This window comes from Canis lupus, chromosome 2 (assembly GCF_048164855.1).
Source record: "Canis lupus baileyi chromosome 2, mCanLup2.hap1, whole genome shotgun sequence".
NCBI classification, from domain to species: domain Eukaryota; kingdom Metazoa; phylum Chordata; class Mammalia; order Carnivora; family Canidae; genus Canis; species Canis lupus.
The window spans coordinates 24,761,682-24,777,203 of NC_132839.1; the positions used below are offsets into that span (position 1 = coordinate 24,761,682).

At 35.4% G+C, this 15,522-nt stretch overlaps 1 protein-coding gene across 2 annotated transcripts in view; it reads left to right on the plus strand.

Annotated features, from left to right (window-relative positions):
• EDIL3 (EGF like repeats and discoidin domains 3) overlaps nt 1-15,522 on the plus strand; it is a 393,058-nt gene that overhangs the window by 260,876 nt on the left and 116,660 nt on the right. For both annotated transcript variants that reach the window (XM_072792939.1, XM_072792940.1), the window contains one exon: nt 1,222-1,403. In XM_072792939.1, the coding sequence (XP_072649040.1) occupies nt 1,222-1,403 (182 nt within the window). The remainder of the gene's footprint in view (nt 1-1,221; nt 1,404-15,522) is intronic.

Below are 15,522 nucleotides of genomic sequence, written 5' to 3' on the forward strand. Positions count from 1 at the left end.
AAAATATGCTTGGTGACAATCACTGACCAAGTTGACTTATATATACTGATAATTAATAAATGCAGTGTGCTCCTTTCATATTTTTAGGTATTCTGACAAATTACTATACCATATTTTATAACAAGATTGTCATATTATACAAATTTAATTTGACAAAAAGTTGAGTATTAAATTTATAACTGAAATTAAGAAAACTAGGTATTAATTTTCATTTTATCATGTTTCTTATTCTGAATTTTCAAAACTGAATTTAAAAAAATGTAGTTTGTGGTGAACTTTTATGAGATAAGACATTCAGATATATATAAAAATATATGTACTTTTTAGATGCATTTGCCTCCGTTTCTAATTTTAAAATCTAAATGCACTTGATATCTGAGAACACATTTGAATTATATTATGCCTTGATGTTAGAATTTTACAATTTTATTAAGGAATTTTTCATAAGTGTCCAAGTTGCAAATGTCAAGAAAAATTTTAAAAAAGAATTAAAATGTAAGCGCAAAATACCTATCTGTATAGTTCAAAATTTTGAATTTAAAATATTAAAATATAAATATTTTATTATCTTGATTTACTTATCAGTGTACATAAGTTATGTATAATGTCAGAGTTTACCTCCTTACTTTATTAAAATAATTTGTCTACATGTTTTCTATTACTTATAGCATTACAAGTTATTATTATCAAATGTTGACAGATTTACACATTGCCTTTTTTGTTGGAAGTATACCTGATGAGGTTTATAAAAATTTAAGTTAAAAAAATTTATAGTAATGAGAAATGCTAAGTCAGTATGAAAATGATTTTGACACAAAACTCAGATATAGACTAGTCAAGAAATCATAGATCAAGGATATTTATTGAGGGCTTAAAATTTAAAAGGTATGCTAATTTCTGAAAATATAAAATATGAGATAGTCCCTCTAAGGGCATTACACTTTTGTTGATATGATCAACAGCCAAGGGATGACAGTGCATAATGCACAATTATAATGCAGAAGGACAGTATCCATTAGGTGCCACCCTCAACGCAGAAGAAAGAATTATTTTCTTCATGTAGAGATCAATGACAGATCTGCAAAGAAAGTGGAGCTCAAAAGGCATGATGATGATACAAATTAAGTTTATTTTTAAGATATCTCCTATCAAATCTAAAAGCCGCATTTCAGGAGTGAATTATTTCTGATACATTCACATTTTTCCCTCATTTGTTCCCAGAATGCTCGGGCCCATTGGGAATTGAAGGTGGAATAATATCAAATCAGCAAATCACGGCTTCCTCTACCCACCGAGCTCTTTTTGGACTCCAGAAATGGTATCCCTACTATGCACGTCTCAATAAGAAGGGGCTTATAAATGCATGGACAGCTGCAGAAAATGACAGATGGCCATGGATTCAGGTAACACATGGGATGGGACAAGGGGACTACCAAGGAATGACCAGAATCATTTCAGAAAGAATACAAGTCAGAATCCAAAGGGTGACTTTTCTTCATGGTCACGAAGGACAGAATGATTTTGTTGAGTCCAAATTGGGTATAAAATCTGAAACCGTGGGATATATGTACATTGACTGAAAAAGTATGTTAAGAGGGTTAAAAATGTTGAAATTCTTGGACTGTAAATATTACTCTTTTAAGGTACACATCAAAGAAGGAGGTTTTTACATATGCCATATGTTCATTAGTGTTAACATTTAGCAGCAACTTTTGACACTTGAGGAAAATAAAAATTACATCTTTTCTTTCTCTGTCACTGGATTGGTTTCATATGCACGCAAAGAATGTAAATTATACAGTAGGTTATGAGAATACCTCAAATGTCCTCAGCACCTTCTTTCAATAATTGTTTCAATTCATACTGTTTTGTTTATTATCATTAGCCAGCTTTTTTTTTTCCAAGAGAAAAAAAAAACATGATATACTAAGATAGTAATTTCCCTAAAACGGATGGATAGCAGTAATACTAGAAACTTCTATTTTATCCAGTTCAACACTTCCACTTAGCTGAAGTGAGATAGTAAACTACATATTAGGAGGACAGAAAAGGCGATTAAACCATGATTTCTGTGAAAGATGATACCCCTGTTAGGAAGAGCACGTTAATAACATCTAACAAGTCACTGATGTGTGGTAAAGAGAAGGAAAACCCAGTTTACGATGGGTTTAGTGGAAAACATAATTAATTATCATGAAAAAGCCTTATGGGAGAATAGCTTTTTCAGTAGGCCTTAGAAAATGGCTTTTAATAGAGACTAAAAGTCTATGGAACAGCGTGATCAAAGATGCTAGGTGAGAATCTGGGGAACACCATATAGAAAATCATGACTTGTATACATGTTTAAATAAGTGTGTGCATTATGTATGTATAAAGATTCATCCATACTCAAAGTTTTGGGGCTTATTCCAGGGAGCTATTACAGAATTCTGATTTAAGTAGTTGAGCTATTTTGTTTACTGTATATTTTGAGTCAGGGGTAATTTTTAATGCAGAAATCCGTGATTTGACATTATTAGGTGCAATGTGCAGGAATTGCTTTACAGGAATTTAATAGAATGAGAAATTGATTTATGGCCAAGTACCAGGAGTTCCTTACTTTAGGAACTGGGCCAAAATCTCCTTCAGATATTTCCTTTGTTCAAATTTCTTACAAATTTTTACATATCCTACCTATATACATTTCTTTTATCTATATGGCTCCATGTGGCTACCTGATATTGTTTTGTCTTATGAGTTTGTTTTTGCATGCACTTGGAGAAATTGCTTCTTAAATTACACTTGATGTTTCTAATCTGTAGCTTCATGTGCAAAGAGAATTCCAGAGAGTGGACATGGCATATCTATACAATTTTGATCCCAGAGGAATGAATATAAAATTAAGGTCTAAAATTGATGTAGAACAACAAAAAATGCTTCACAATAAAATTGTTAAAAATCATTGCAGGGACCATTTTTTTAAATCGCCCTAGTGAACTGTTATGAAATTCATTTTGGGGATTGCAACCACAATAAAACTATAGAAATTAAGATTCATAGCAGAAATTGCAGAACGTGGTGAGATGATGTCGCAAGATTGCGTCAGGGTTTCAGTTTGGCAAATGATGTTTGCGAACTTTGCTCATTGCCATGTTTCGATAAACCATAGATAACATACTTTTGCAGTTGCTTTCTCTGAGAAACACCTTATTAAGGTTTCACGTCCTGACTTTTCACTTACTTCGTCCCTTTCATTGCTTACTTAACTTACGCATCATTCTGCCTTTCAAAGTACAAATTCACTTTGAGTTCTCTTTATCCCAGTAATTATAGGTAGAAATAACCTCAATGGAACAGGACATTGGTTGACTCTTAGAGAAATTTCAACTAAATATAACCTTATTAGCTCTTAAGTAGAATAATTAAATACCTCTTTTACTTTTTTTTTTTTAATTTTTATTTATTTATGATAGTTACAGAGAGAGAGAGAGAGAGGCAGAGACACAGGCAGAGGGAGAAGCAGGCTCCATGCACCGGGACCCCGATGTGGGATTCGATCCCGGGTCTCCAGGATCGCGCCCTGGGCCAAAGGCAGGCGCCAAACCGCTGCGCCACCCAGGGATCCCACCTCTTTTACTTTTAAGAGGATCTTTCATTATTCTTTTTTTATTGTTATCATTCTACTTTAGTCTGACGATGATAATGAACTTTCAGAGAAAAGCAATATAAGTAAATAAAAAAGGCTTTTATATTAAATGAAAAAGCATTGTGTACAATGAAGAAAGGCTGAAAACTCTCAATTGTCATTTAATAAGTATTCTGAGTTTATGTTCAAAGTTATTATGTTATGTTACGGTATTCTTTAATAAAGTCTTATTTTCTAAGTTATTTGTTTAAAAGAAAAGTGTATCCCTTTCTTAAAGGAAAAACATATCTAAGAGGCTCTGGAAAGTCTACTCATGTACTCAGTTTTCTGTCTGAGAATTATTAATTTCCCTTGTCACTTAATTCTTTTGTTTATATTCATACTTCAAATGAAACATTTGAGTACTTTGCTTAAACTCACTTATAATGAGCACAGTATTCCCCTAATCTTTCAGGTGTATGACACACATATACTAATTAGTATTCAATTCCATTTTCTTCTTTGTCTTGGTGAAATAAAAATTGAAATTGCCATTTCAAATTTACACACACAGTGGGAAATTATTGAGAGCACCACAATGTTTATAATTGGTTTTGGATTTAAAGGGTTAGTGCAATAAATACAGTTAAATAAAACCTTTTTCTGCCCATTTTCAAGTTTTTCTGACCTTATATTCCTTATCTACTTTTTTTTTTCCTGACTAATAAATAGCTACCACATTGAACATGGACTAGTTCATTAGCATCTTGGAATGTCAATTTCTCTTTCTGACAGATGTCTTAGAAATAGTAACTTTGTACAACTATAGAAATATGTCTTGGGTTATCTTACATAAAAATGTATAAGCTTATTTAAATTTTCTGGGTACTTTACTAACTGACTAAAATCTGAAAATGGATGTTTGTTATTTATTTTTAAAGATAATCCTTTTATATTCATTATCTTTCTTTTATAGATATATATAGTAAAATACTATTTCTTGAATTTCAGAGGTGATTTATGTATATGCATTCTAGAGAGAATTTCCAGCTATCCATTTATTCATCCATCAACAAACATTTACTAAATGAACATGTCTTCTGTAGTCTCTGCTCTACTAGGCACTAGAAGAAAGACAGCACTTTCTGTCAAGATATTCTGAATCTAGGGGCACCTGGGTGGCCAGTTGGTTAAATGGCTGACTCCGGATTTTGGCATAGGTCATGATTGCAGGGTCCTGGGCTTGAGCCCCACATTGAGTCCCATGTCGGACTGTGCTTAGCAGGGAGTCTGCTTGGAAATTCTCTCCCTCTCTCTCTGCCTCTCCCCCTGCTTTTGCTCTCTGTCTCTAAAATAAACAAATCTCTAAAGGAAGAAACAAACACAAGATGTTCTGAATCTAGGATATAGAAAAGTAAACAAGGTAAACACGACAATATATGATATTTACCTTGGTCTTACATCATCTGCTAACCATTTTATTTGAATCATATTTTATTATATTTGAACAGCCTATTCTAGTAAAACTTTTGTCAAATTTAAAAGCTTAATATTTAGCATAATATTTATAGAACTTAAGGAGAGGAATTGCCTTTATACTAGGTATTATGTAGCTGTATCATTACATGCTGACCTGTTTGATGGGTATACCAAAGCGAAGCCATAATTTTCCTTTGAAAGTTAACTTACCAGTAGTGTCAATCCAAGTATTTTATCACTGAGAAAAATAGGCTTTCATCTTTCCTTTTTAAATAATTAATTACTCTTTCAAAAAATTTGAATATGATCTTAATATGTTCCTTTTTAATATGCCACAGAGTTTTTGTGCAGGGAGAGAGTTACTTCTGAAACTTTAGTGTGTATGGGAATCTTTTGGGCCACTGGGTAAAAATAGAAACTTCTGGATTTCCTCTCAGACCTACTGCAGGTCCTCAGACTACACTGAAAAAAGATGTCTAATCAGCCTATAAAGCCTGGATTTGGACTCCCCAAGATATATTTAAAAATAAATAAAATTAAAATACCCCTTTTGCATGATGACCTGGGCACTTTGTCATTGGAACTACCAGTTATGATAACAGTATGGGTAGAAGGAGAGGAAAGAATGGTGAGGAAAAATGAAGAAGGATAATGAGAAATATGTCACCCACAAAAGTTCTCTGAACTAGATGGAGGCAGATTGTTAGATATCCTAGTCAGAAGTGCACCCAGCTTTAGCAGCAATTCCTAACAAGTATTATTCATTAGTCATAAAATCTTTTAAGAATTTTCAGCAACTACTGTTCCTAAATGGCTTAGATTCTTGGCTGTTGTAAAATGTAAAATATCTATCTCAAAGCAAGATCATTTGACTTTTATATTTCAAAGAAAATAATAGTTAATGCAGAGTATATGGGCCCAAATGAGAATTACGTGAGCACAAGTTGAATTACAGACTCACATTTCTGAGTACACATTCTACACATGGTTGGATTTTTTGTTTTTGTTGTTGTTGTTTGTTATTTTTAATCTTTGTGAACAGTGGGTTGAAAATGCTGCAAAAAAAAGAAAAAACCAGAATAATCATCTATGCCATTTCAAAATGACATAATGTGTGTGAAAACTCTTTGGTACTTACAGACAGCTGGAGCTCCTTGAGATATGAAAACCATTTTTAAAGACATAGATTTTAAGAAGTAGATTTTTTTCTTTCATTTTCTGGTTGTTTTCTAGTTACAGAAACTGAATTACATAGGATCTAATCCATCCTTACTACGTCTTCATTCAAGTAGAAAATGTTTTAGTCTATTTTTTCCCTTAAAAAAGCTACCTTCTCAAGTACACTGCCATCCATACTAAACACCTCTCTAAGGCTAATGACATCTGAACATTAATATGCTGCTGCTTTTAGTGATTTCTTTTCATAAACAGTAATCCTAGATGGAAAATTGCAATTTTTCCTTAAGTTGTTTATTACAATTAACCTTTCATACACAGTGTGTGTTTTAAAAAAATGTTACTTTTTAAGAAATTTTTAAAAACAAAAAGATACTAAGCATTAAGAAAAAATAATTTGATGTATCTGAAAAATAATATATATTTATATTATTTCTATAATATATATAGTCTATTTATTTGGTTATTTATGGCATTTGTACTAATACTAATACATATTGCTTTCTGATGAGCTTTAAAGGATGTATGTATGTTGGATCTTCACTCCAGATACTATGAGCTATGAAGCATATGATTAACAATATGGCATTTGTTCTCTAATTTGAAAGAACCTGTATCTGGAATCTCTTCTCTTTGCTCTAAGCTACTTCCTCTCTGACTTTCAACACCCAGGGCCTTATTGACCTGGATTTCTTGCTGTTCCACAGCTTCATCTGGCTGTTTCCTGCTGCTGCGTGTAAGCCCAGACCCTTCCTGCTCTATCTACTGACCATCTACTAGGCTTCGTTTGATTCAGACCCTTCATTCCATTCTGTATAAAGTGATTCCTGGCATTTCTGCTCTTTATCTCCAATAATAGAAGTGACCACACTGTGGGCACCTTGGTGGCTCAGTCAGTGAAGCAACTGACTCTTGGTTTTGGCTCAGGTCATGATCTCAAGGTCATGAGATCGAGCCTTGTGTCAGCTCCACGCCTGGTGGGGGAGTCTGCTTGCAATTTTCCTTTTCTCTCCAACTGCCCCTCCTCACACCGCATTCTCTCTCTCTCTCTCTCTCTCTCTAACACAAATGAATCTTAACAAAAAAAAAAAAAAAAGTGACAGCACTGTTCTTTTTTCTCACTCTGCCAATTATATATGTTAGTCACTAGCAGCTAACATTCTCTAGGGTCACTGTTTACTTTTCTCTCTCCTCCTATACTGTAAGCCACTTGAGAGTAGGAATTACACCTAGTTTAAATCTATTTCCATAGCACCTTGAGTAAAAAACAAAACCAAGCAAAACAAACAAACAAAAAACAGATAGACACAGATAAAATAGAGATTATTGAACAAAATAAGTGGAAGAGAGATAGCCTGTGTTTGTGTGGTAATCATACCATACCGAGTGGTACAGAGAATGTCCTAGCAACTCACTTCACTCTCCATGTTCAGATGTTATAAATTTTCATTTGAGCTGTGCTGTCTTAGCACAATTCCTTGGTGCCATATGTGGTGTGTCTATCCACAGAATAGGGAATGTCACACCCATCTGGGCAGCACAGGAATCAGAATTTCTGTAAATCCTCATGACCTGTACCTTTCTCTGTAATTGCTGCAAACCCACCTTTATAAACAACACTAGATAGACATGGGTAATATTTGTAAGATGTTCTCTAGGAAGTCTGCACATTAAGCCACAAATACCAAACACCAAAATGTTCATCTTCTCTTATCCCATTTAAGTTTTTCCCGAAACAAACTAAATATCAAATGTTTGTTTTAGCCTCTTGCACATTTTTATAAATTTATTATTATATTCACACAGGAATTTGAAACTTTATACAATACTGCTGTTAAGGTAACCAAATCTTGGGACTCCTGGGTGGCTCAGCAGTTGAGCATCTGCCTTAAGCTCAGAGCATGATCCTGGAGTCCCAGGATCAAGTCCCATGTCAGGCTCCCTGCGCGTGTCGCTGCCTCTCTCCATGTCTCTCATGAATAAATAAATAAAATCTTTAAAAAAAAAAAAGTAACCAAATCTTCTCTAAGATTAATTTGCCCTAGTAAAATAAGCTTTTAAAATACTAGTATCTTTTTAGCTTATGTAATTTGTAATTTTTACCCCTGCGGGAATGTCAAAAACATACAAACTATGCCTTATTATTATCATTCATAAAATATAGAATGTAAAGGTTTACAGGGAATTTCTTTTAAAGATTTTATTTATTTATTCATGAGAGACACAGAGAGAGGGAGACACACACACAGAGACACAGGCAGAGGGAGAAGCAGGCTCCATGCAGGGAGCCCGACGTGGGACTCGATTCCGGGACTCCAGGATCAGGCCCTGGGCAGAAGGCAGGCGCTAAACTGCTGAGTCATCCAGGGATCCCCTAAAAGGAATAGTTTTAACACAGTTTTTAGCATCTGTTAAACTCTGAGTAGCTGATTCCATGTACTACCCTTATATAAAAACTGTTTCATTGTATTTGCTACATATTTTGGCCATGAGGGAAACATTTCCAGCTTAACTTTTGCATTTATGAAGGTTAAGTGCCTTGTAGTTCACTCAGTTCCCATTATCTTGTGACTACTACCAGGATGACTTTTTAGTTTACGATACTGTTAAGAGTGAACTAGAGTTAATCTGAATTAATTGAAAATAGTGACTCCAAAGTTTAGAATCTCTGGTTTTACAATGTACCCTGATCACATTCATGGCAAACTTAATGCCAGTTCCCTCTTCATCTCTCTCCACATGGCCATCTAGTCAGCCTCTGGGCCATCTCTTCTAGTTTCTGGGCACTTAGGACTAAGGGGGCGTGACACTCTGAGTTCCAGTCATCTTTCAGGGTTTCTTATTGTAACTTTTCTCTTACATTGCTTGATGCACGCCTTATAATCCTGTGATTGTGAATCCAACTTCACCCAAGGTGTTAAACCGGCTCGTGAGAACTGCCTATGGGAAATGCTGCTTATGAATTAGATTCAGCTCCTGCATCCAATGCAGTAGTTCTTCCTAATAGGGTAAGGGCATAGAGGGTCTGTTGGCAGCCTGTCCCGAGTCCCCAGAGGTGAGAAATGCAGAAAAGCAGGGGAAAAAGCGAGAGTCTGAGCTAAAGGTTTGATTGTCTCTTCATGTTTATCTTCTGTGAACCAGTGGGATTACTGTTTGGATTGGGTTGAAGGAATCCCTTATTTCCACTGTAGACACTGAACAAATTTGTTCCGCCCCAACGCCTTACTGAGAACCCCCTTGTTTTGAAAATGCTACCAAACATAGTGCCACCTAGCCTGATGCTGAAAGCTTTATTTTCTTGATACAGTAATTAATTTGAAAATATTTTGGTTTGGGGGAGTTTGTTGTTTAAAACTAACTGAATGTGGTTAGACAAGTGCAGAAAAAAATGACTATATTCACCTAGACTTGGGTTGCAAGGGAGTCTCATTAGCAATAGTATTATATTTAGCTTTAAATAATTTAACAGCTACCACTGTGAATTGTTACAATTGCTTTACATATTTTGACTGTGTATTTCCAGGTAATTGGTATTGTTCTTGTCCCCATTGTTCAGATGGGGAAATCTAGGCATGAAAAAGTAAGCTGTCCAAACTCACTAAAATAGTAAATTGCATGCTTTGGGATTTAAACACAGGCAGTTTGTGTGAGGCCAGCGCCAAACCACTTATAACCTCTGTGCTATCCTTTCTTTGACAGCTCTTGAAAGTTCTCTTCTCCCTTTTTTTGAAGAAGGGATGGGCACTTGTAGTGGGCATGAGGGAGTCTAGCATTTTCTTAGGCTTTATGAAGTGCCTGTTGCATCCTATAAAATTTATATTTGCCCATAAACAAGCAATCCACCTCTAGCTTGGGGCAGCAGTTCCCAAAATCCACCTACATAAAAGTGACCTGGAGAGCTGTTTAAATAGAGTCTTCACCCTTTGAGTTTTTGAATTAGTGGATCAGAGATGGGATCTGGGGCACCACACAATGAGCAGACACTGCCGGTAGATTTTGATATTGGTGATTTTGAGGAAAAAAAGTAGTAATCACTATCCTAATGGAGCTCACAGTAGACTTAGTGTGTGTGACATACTTCCCATTGGATGTGCCCCTTTATTTTTTTTTAAAGATTTTATTTATTTATTCATGAGAGACACACAGAGAGACACACACAGAGAGACACAGGCAGAGGGAGAAGCAGGCTCCATGCAGGGAGCCCGAAGTGGGACTCGATCCCGGGACTCCAGGATCACACCCTGGGCCAAAGGCAGGTGCTCAACCACTGAGCCACCCAAGTTCTCTGATGTGCTCCTTTCAATATTATAATCAACTTGAGTAAATTAAGATATTGGCGAACAATATATTGCTCTTCAAGGTGAGACATTGGTGTGAAACATTTTAAAGGAATGGATGGCACCAAGACATCACAAATTCAAGATCTTACTACCTAAGCTGTTTTGGTGCTATTTTAGTTTTAATCTGTCTGTATCAATGTCTGCCATGAGTAGAACCTCCTTTCTTCTATGAACTAGATACAGTAATGTTTAATTGTTTTCAAAGGGTTTTTGTCTGTAACATGAAGCCTTCAATAATTAAGTCATAATTAAATAGTAAAAGGATTATAAAAATACCCCCAACCCTATAAGACCAGGCTTTAAATGTTTTATTGTTAAATCCTCAGCTGGGTCTCAGGAGTCTCTAAGGAAGAACTATTTATTTTCTGTGCAACCAGAATATAATGAAAACATCAAAAAAGCCATTTACATTTTAATTATTAAAGGTGAATTTAGCCTATTCACCATTTTTGAGGATGGTGTTAAGGGAGTTATTCCAGAGAGAGAACAGAATTAACAAAGTCATAAGGGAAACGGAAGGAGCACAAGGTACATCAGGGACTGCTCTTTTCTGAAAAGATGGGGTAGATGTAGGGGAATAGGAAGATGCAAGTCTGCAGAGGTAAGGAGACACCAAAATGAAAAAATACATCAGTGTCCAATGAGGCACTTGATGGTTATTGTAGGTTTTCAGCAGGGTGTTGACACTGTCAGAACTAGAGTTCAGAAAGACGACCTGTCGGCGGGATGTATTATGAGTACCCAACACAATGCTGAGTGTTTAAGAGGTGGTTAGTAAAATTTCATCGAGTAAACATCATGCTTAATGCAGAGACAAGCCTAGAAGCAGGCTTACCAGTTAGGAGGCTTTTATAGCTAACTGCCCAAGGAGAACCTATATTACACTAGCAGCTGTTGAAATAAAAATAGAAGATTAAATTGTAAGAGGGCTTGAGGGTGCAGCACTGATGATTCAATTGTGTGTAGGGGAGAAGAGGAAGAAAAAGAAATGAGAAAAAATAAACTCCAGGGTTTTGAGCTTAAGTGTGATTTTGGTACCATTAAAAGAAATATCGAAATCAGGAAAAGAGGTTGGTAAGGTTGGAAAATGATGAATATATTTTGAGTCTTAATGTTTGATTTACTTGGAGAAAATGCTAACAGTGTCCAAGATAAAGTTGGAAGAGTGATAGTTTGCTGCTTTGTACAGACATTGGAAGTAGATTAAGTGGGCACCACTGCCATGTGATACTTGGCATCGTTGGCCATTTGTGAGTCACATGGTCACACCTACTGGAATGGGAGGTAAGGTGGTATCCACTTAAGAGTTGAAATAGATATTTGAGGGGACAGTAGGAACCCTAAAATGAAGTATCTTCTCCAAATGGTAAAAGCTTCTTTTTCTTCTAATTCCATTTCCATCCAAACAGTTTATAAGACAACAGTTTACCTGGGAGCACCATTATGCAGGACCCTCAGGAAGGAAAGAATTGAACTTTGAGCTTCTGATAAGTGTTGCCATTCTACATTAATGACTTGTTCAGGACGTTTCATTTTCATACCATAGGTTGGTTCCATTTTTTTCCATGTATTTGTTTTTAATGTACTTCTGTGGCTGCTGCTGTTTTCCCCAGAATTGATATAGTTAATTAAAATAGCAGCTATTTCAGCCTAACATTCATGTACTTAGTGTAGATTGTTTTATCTTGTTGTGATTTTTGGTCCTTAAAAAAAATAATAAAGGTCTCTTTTCTTTCCAAATGGGCTCTCAAATTTCTTGCATCTATTATATTTTTAATGCTTCAGTAGCTTTGAAGTATTTTTTTCCTGAATTCATAATACATAGGCTATATTTTCATTTCTGAGATTTTAAAAAACTGTGTTAAACCCAGGTCTCCTTAGTTTATTACTATCATTAGTGCTGTTAGAGGTATAGTGCTGAATTTCAGATGTAGATGTGAATTTTTGTAACTTAGTTTTCCTAGCAGGAGCCCAACCTAAGCCAGTATTTTTACATTACAGCAGCTTTCAAGAAGCTCTTAAACTGAAATGTGATTATCATGCAGAACAAAAAAACAAATAAGACATTTTAACATTACCAGTGGATCTTTCCTTTTCTTAGGAGCATTAACCCAGATTTGGAAAGATGTATAGAAATGTTGAAAGAAGAGCACATTATCTAATATTTTTTTCAGAATATTTTTGTTAGTTTCAGATCTGCTGTAGATAAATTAGTATTAATTGAGCAGCTACTATTTGCCGAGAGCCATGTGGGCCATAGACAAGTTTTCTGTGCTCATGTGGAGCTTATCCAAGTAGATAAAACATTTTAAATTATCTTATGTGGAAATTTTCTACTTCATTATGTGGACATTTGAGAGAGAAAAGGCTGTTTGATTTAATTCAGTGAACGATTCAATGCTTAACCACGTGCTTTGCAAAGACTAGAGAATTTACCCTGTGAGTTCCAGCCACATGGGCCTTTTTTGAAGAGTACTCCCTTCTGCTTTCCCAGGCTTAGAAAAAAGTCTTTGAAAGTGACCTCCAACTCCATTTAAATTCATAAATCCATTCATGTAATATATTCATTGAGTATTTTCCATGGGCCAACTGTTGTTCTAGATGCCACCCTCTCAAGAAAGCCTTAACCACCCCCCTTACCTCAAACTAAATGTGGTTCTCCTAATACATGTTCCTATAGCATTTTGTTCTTTTCTCCTCTAGCACTTGTCACAGCTTATATATAAAGACTGCATAGGAGATTATTTTATGAGGTAAGCTTCTTGAGGATAGGGGCACTATCTGTTGGCTCACTTGTATTCTTACCAATCCTTATGACTAAATCTTTAATAAATAAGAACAGATTTGTTGTCATAATCAATATCCTAAATAAAAGTTCTATTTTCCTTTTTTTAAAAAAATTATTATTTAAGTATAATTGACATATAGTGTCCTATTAGTTTTAGGGCATGACATAGTGATTCAATAATTCCACATGTTATGCAATGTTCACCATGATAAACGTAGCCACCATCTGTCACCGTATGCTGTGTGATGTTATTGCAATATTATTGACTATATTCCTTGCACTTTTCATCTCTGTGACTTATTTATTTTATAATTGGAAGTTTGTACCTCTTAATCTCCTTCACCTATTTTTTTTCCATTCCCCTACCCTCTGCCCTCTAGCACCACCAGTTTGTTTTCTGTATATACTAGAAATACAGAAAAGCCTCTGTTTCTGATTTTGTTTGTTTGCTTACTTGTTTTGTTTTTTGGATTCCACATATAAGTGAAATCATATGGTATTTTTCTTTCTCTGAATCAATTAACACGCTTAACATATAATGCTCTCTGGGTCCATCCATATAGTCACAAATGGCAAGATCTCATTCTTTTTATGGCTAAGTAATAGTCCATTATGTGTATATACCACATATATACCACATCTTTCTCCATTCTTCTCTCAATGGACACTTAGCAGTTCTATTCTATGGTAAGCAATATGGTATTCGAGATCCGAGATCCGTGGTTCTGGATTCAACTGGCCATTGTCATTTTGAATACAGTTACTTAACCACTCTAAGATACAAGTTATATATAAATACACACACACACACACACACATAGAGAGAGAGAGAGAGAGTGGCCTCTTAGGATTGTTATGAGGATTATATGATGGATGTTTAGTTACATGTTGGCTATATAACAAATAATATATGTACATTTTCACATATCCAACAAATATTTAAAAGTTGTAGCCAAAACTTTTAACTGTCTCCCCATATGTTTTTCATGTTTCTGTAGCAAGAGGATTAGTGGCGAAAGAGTTTTACCTCAGATAGTTAAATTCTGTAAGATTCAGTATATTCTGTATAAATATATGTTCCACTAGCTGTGGCCACGTGTCTCACAAGTGGCCAAAGGCATATAAGGAAAAGTGTCGCATGGTGGTTTCTGGGAACCTTCCTTAGGATACAACACTCACATGCCCCCTTCATCCCTTTCTCCATTTGCTGCTGTGAATTCAGATGCTTCCAACTTTTTGGACAATGAGATAAAGGTTACCTATGGTGGCCACGAGATAGAAGGTTCCCAGGGCTCTGATATACCAGCCCCCTTCTTCCTAGCCACATGTTTATACAAGAGAAAAGCCAAGTTCTTTCCTATTTAAGCCACTATTAAGCTGGGTTTTTGTCACAGCTGAACCAAATCATACTTAATATAAGTCTGCCAATAGCATGTTCAGTGTTAGATCCAAGACAGAATGTTTTAATGCCATAATAATAATGTTTAAGTATTACTTATAAGTGCAAAGGGATTCATTTAAAATGAGACCTACAGAGCAGATAAGTTTTCAGATTGTTCCAGTGGATGAAAGAGGCATTTCAGGTGGACAGACATAGCAAAAGAAGAATTACCTTTTTGTCCAGCCTCCCCAGACCCCCCGTTTCCCCAAGCATAGTGGGTGCTCCACTTTGTGCACTTCTCTCTCTTCCTTTCTCTGAGTCTTTGATGCCCATTCAATCTGGTGTGTGACCTTGGGCAGGCCACTTAATATTTCTAGGCCTTGGTTTCCTATTTCCAGTATTATTGATATTCTCTTTATGTCCATGACAAGGTATTTGCTCCATTATCATATATATATATAGCATTCTCTTTTGTTTTGTAGTTAGTTATCTGTGTGTCTTACTCTTTTGATTACATGCAACAGATGCAAAAATCTTTTCTGTTTTTACATTTCCCACTGTACTTGTCATTATGTTTGTAGATTATAGACATGCAAGAAATAATGGATGAATTAAATCCATTTAAAGATTAGAGGCATAAATGCACATGTGATAATAGTCAGAAATACAGCTGGAAAACTAAGTTGTAGGATGTCATAGAAATTCGTGCTTACCACTGTGGAAGATATACGTGTTTTAATTTGGGTGGGAGGGA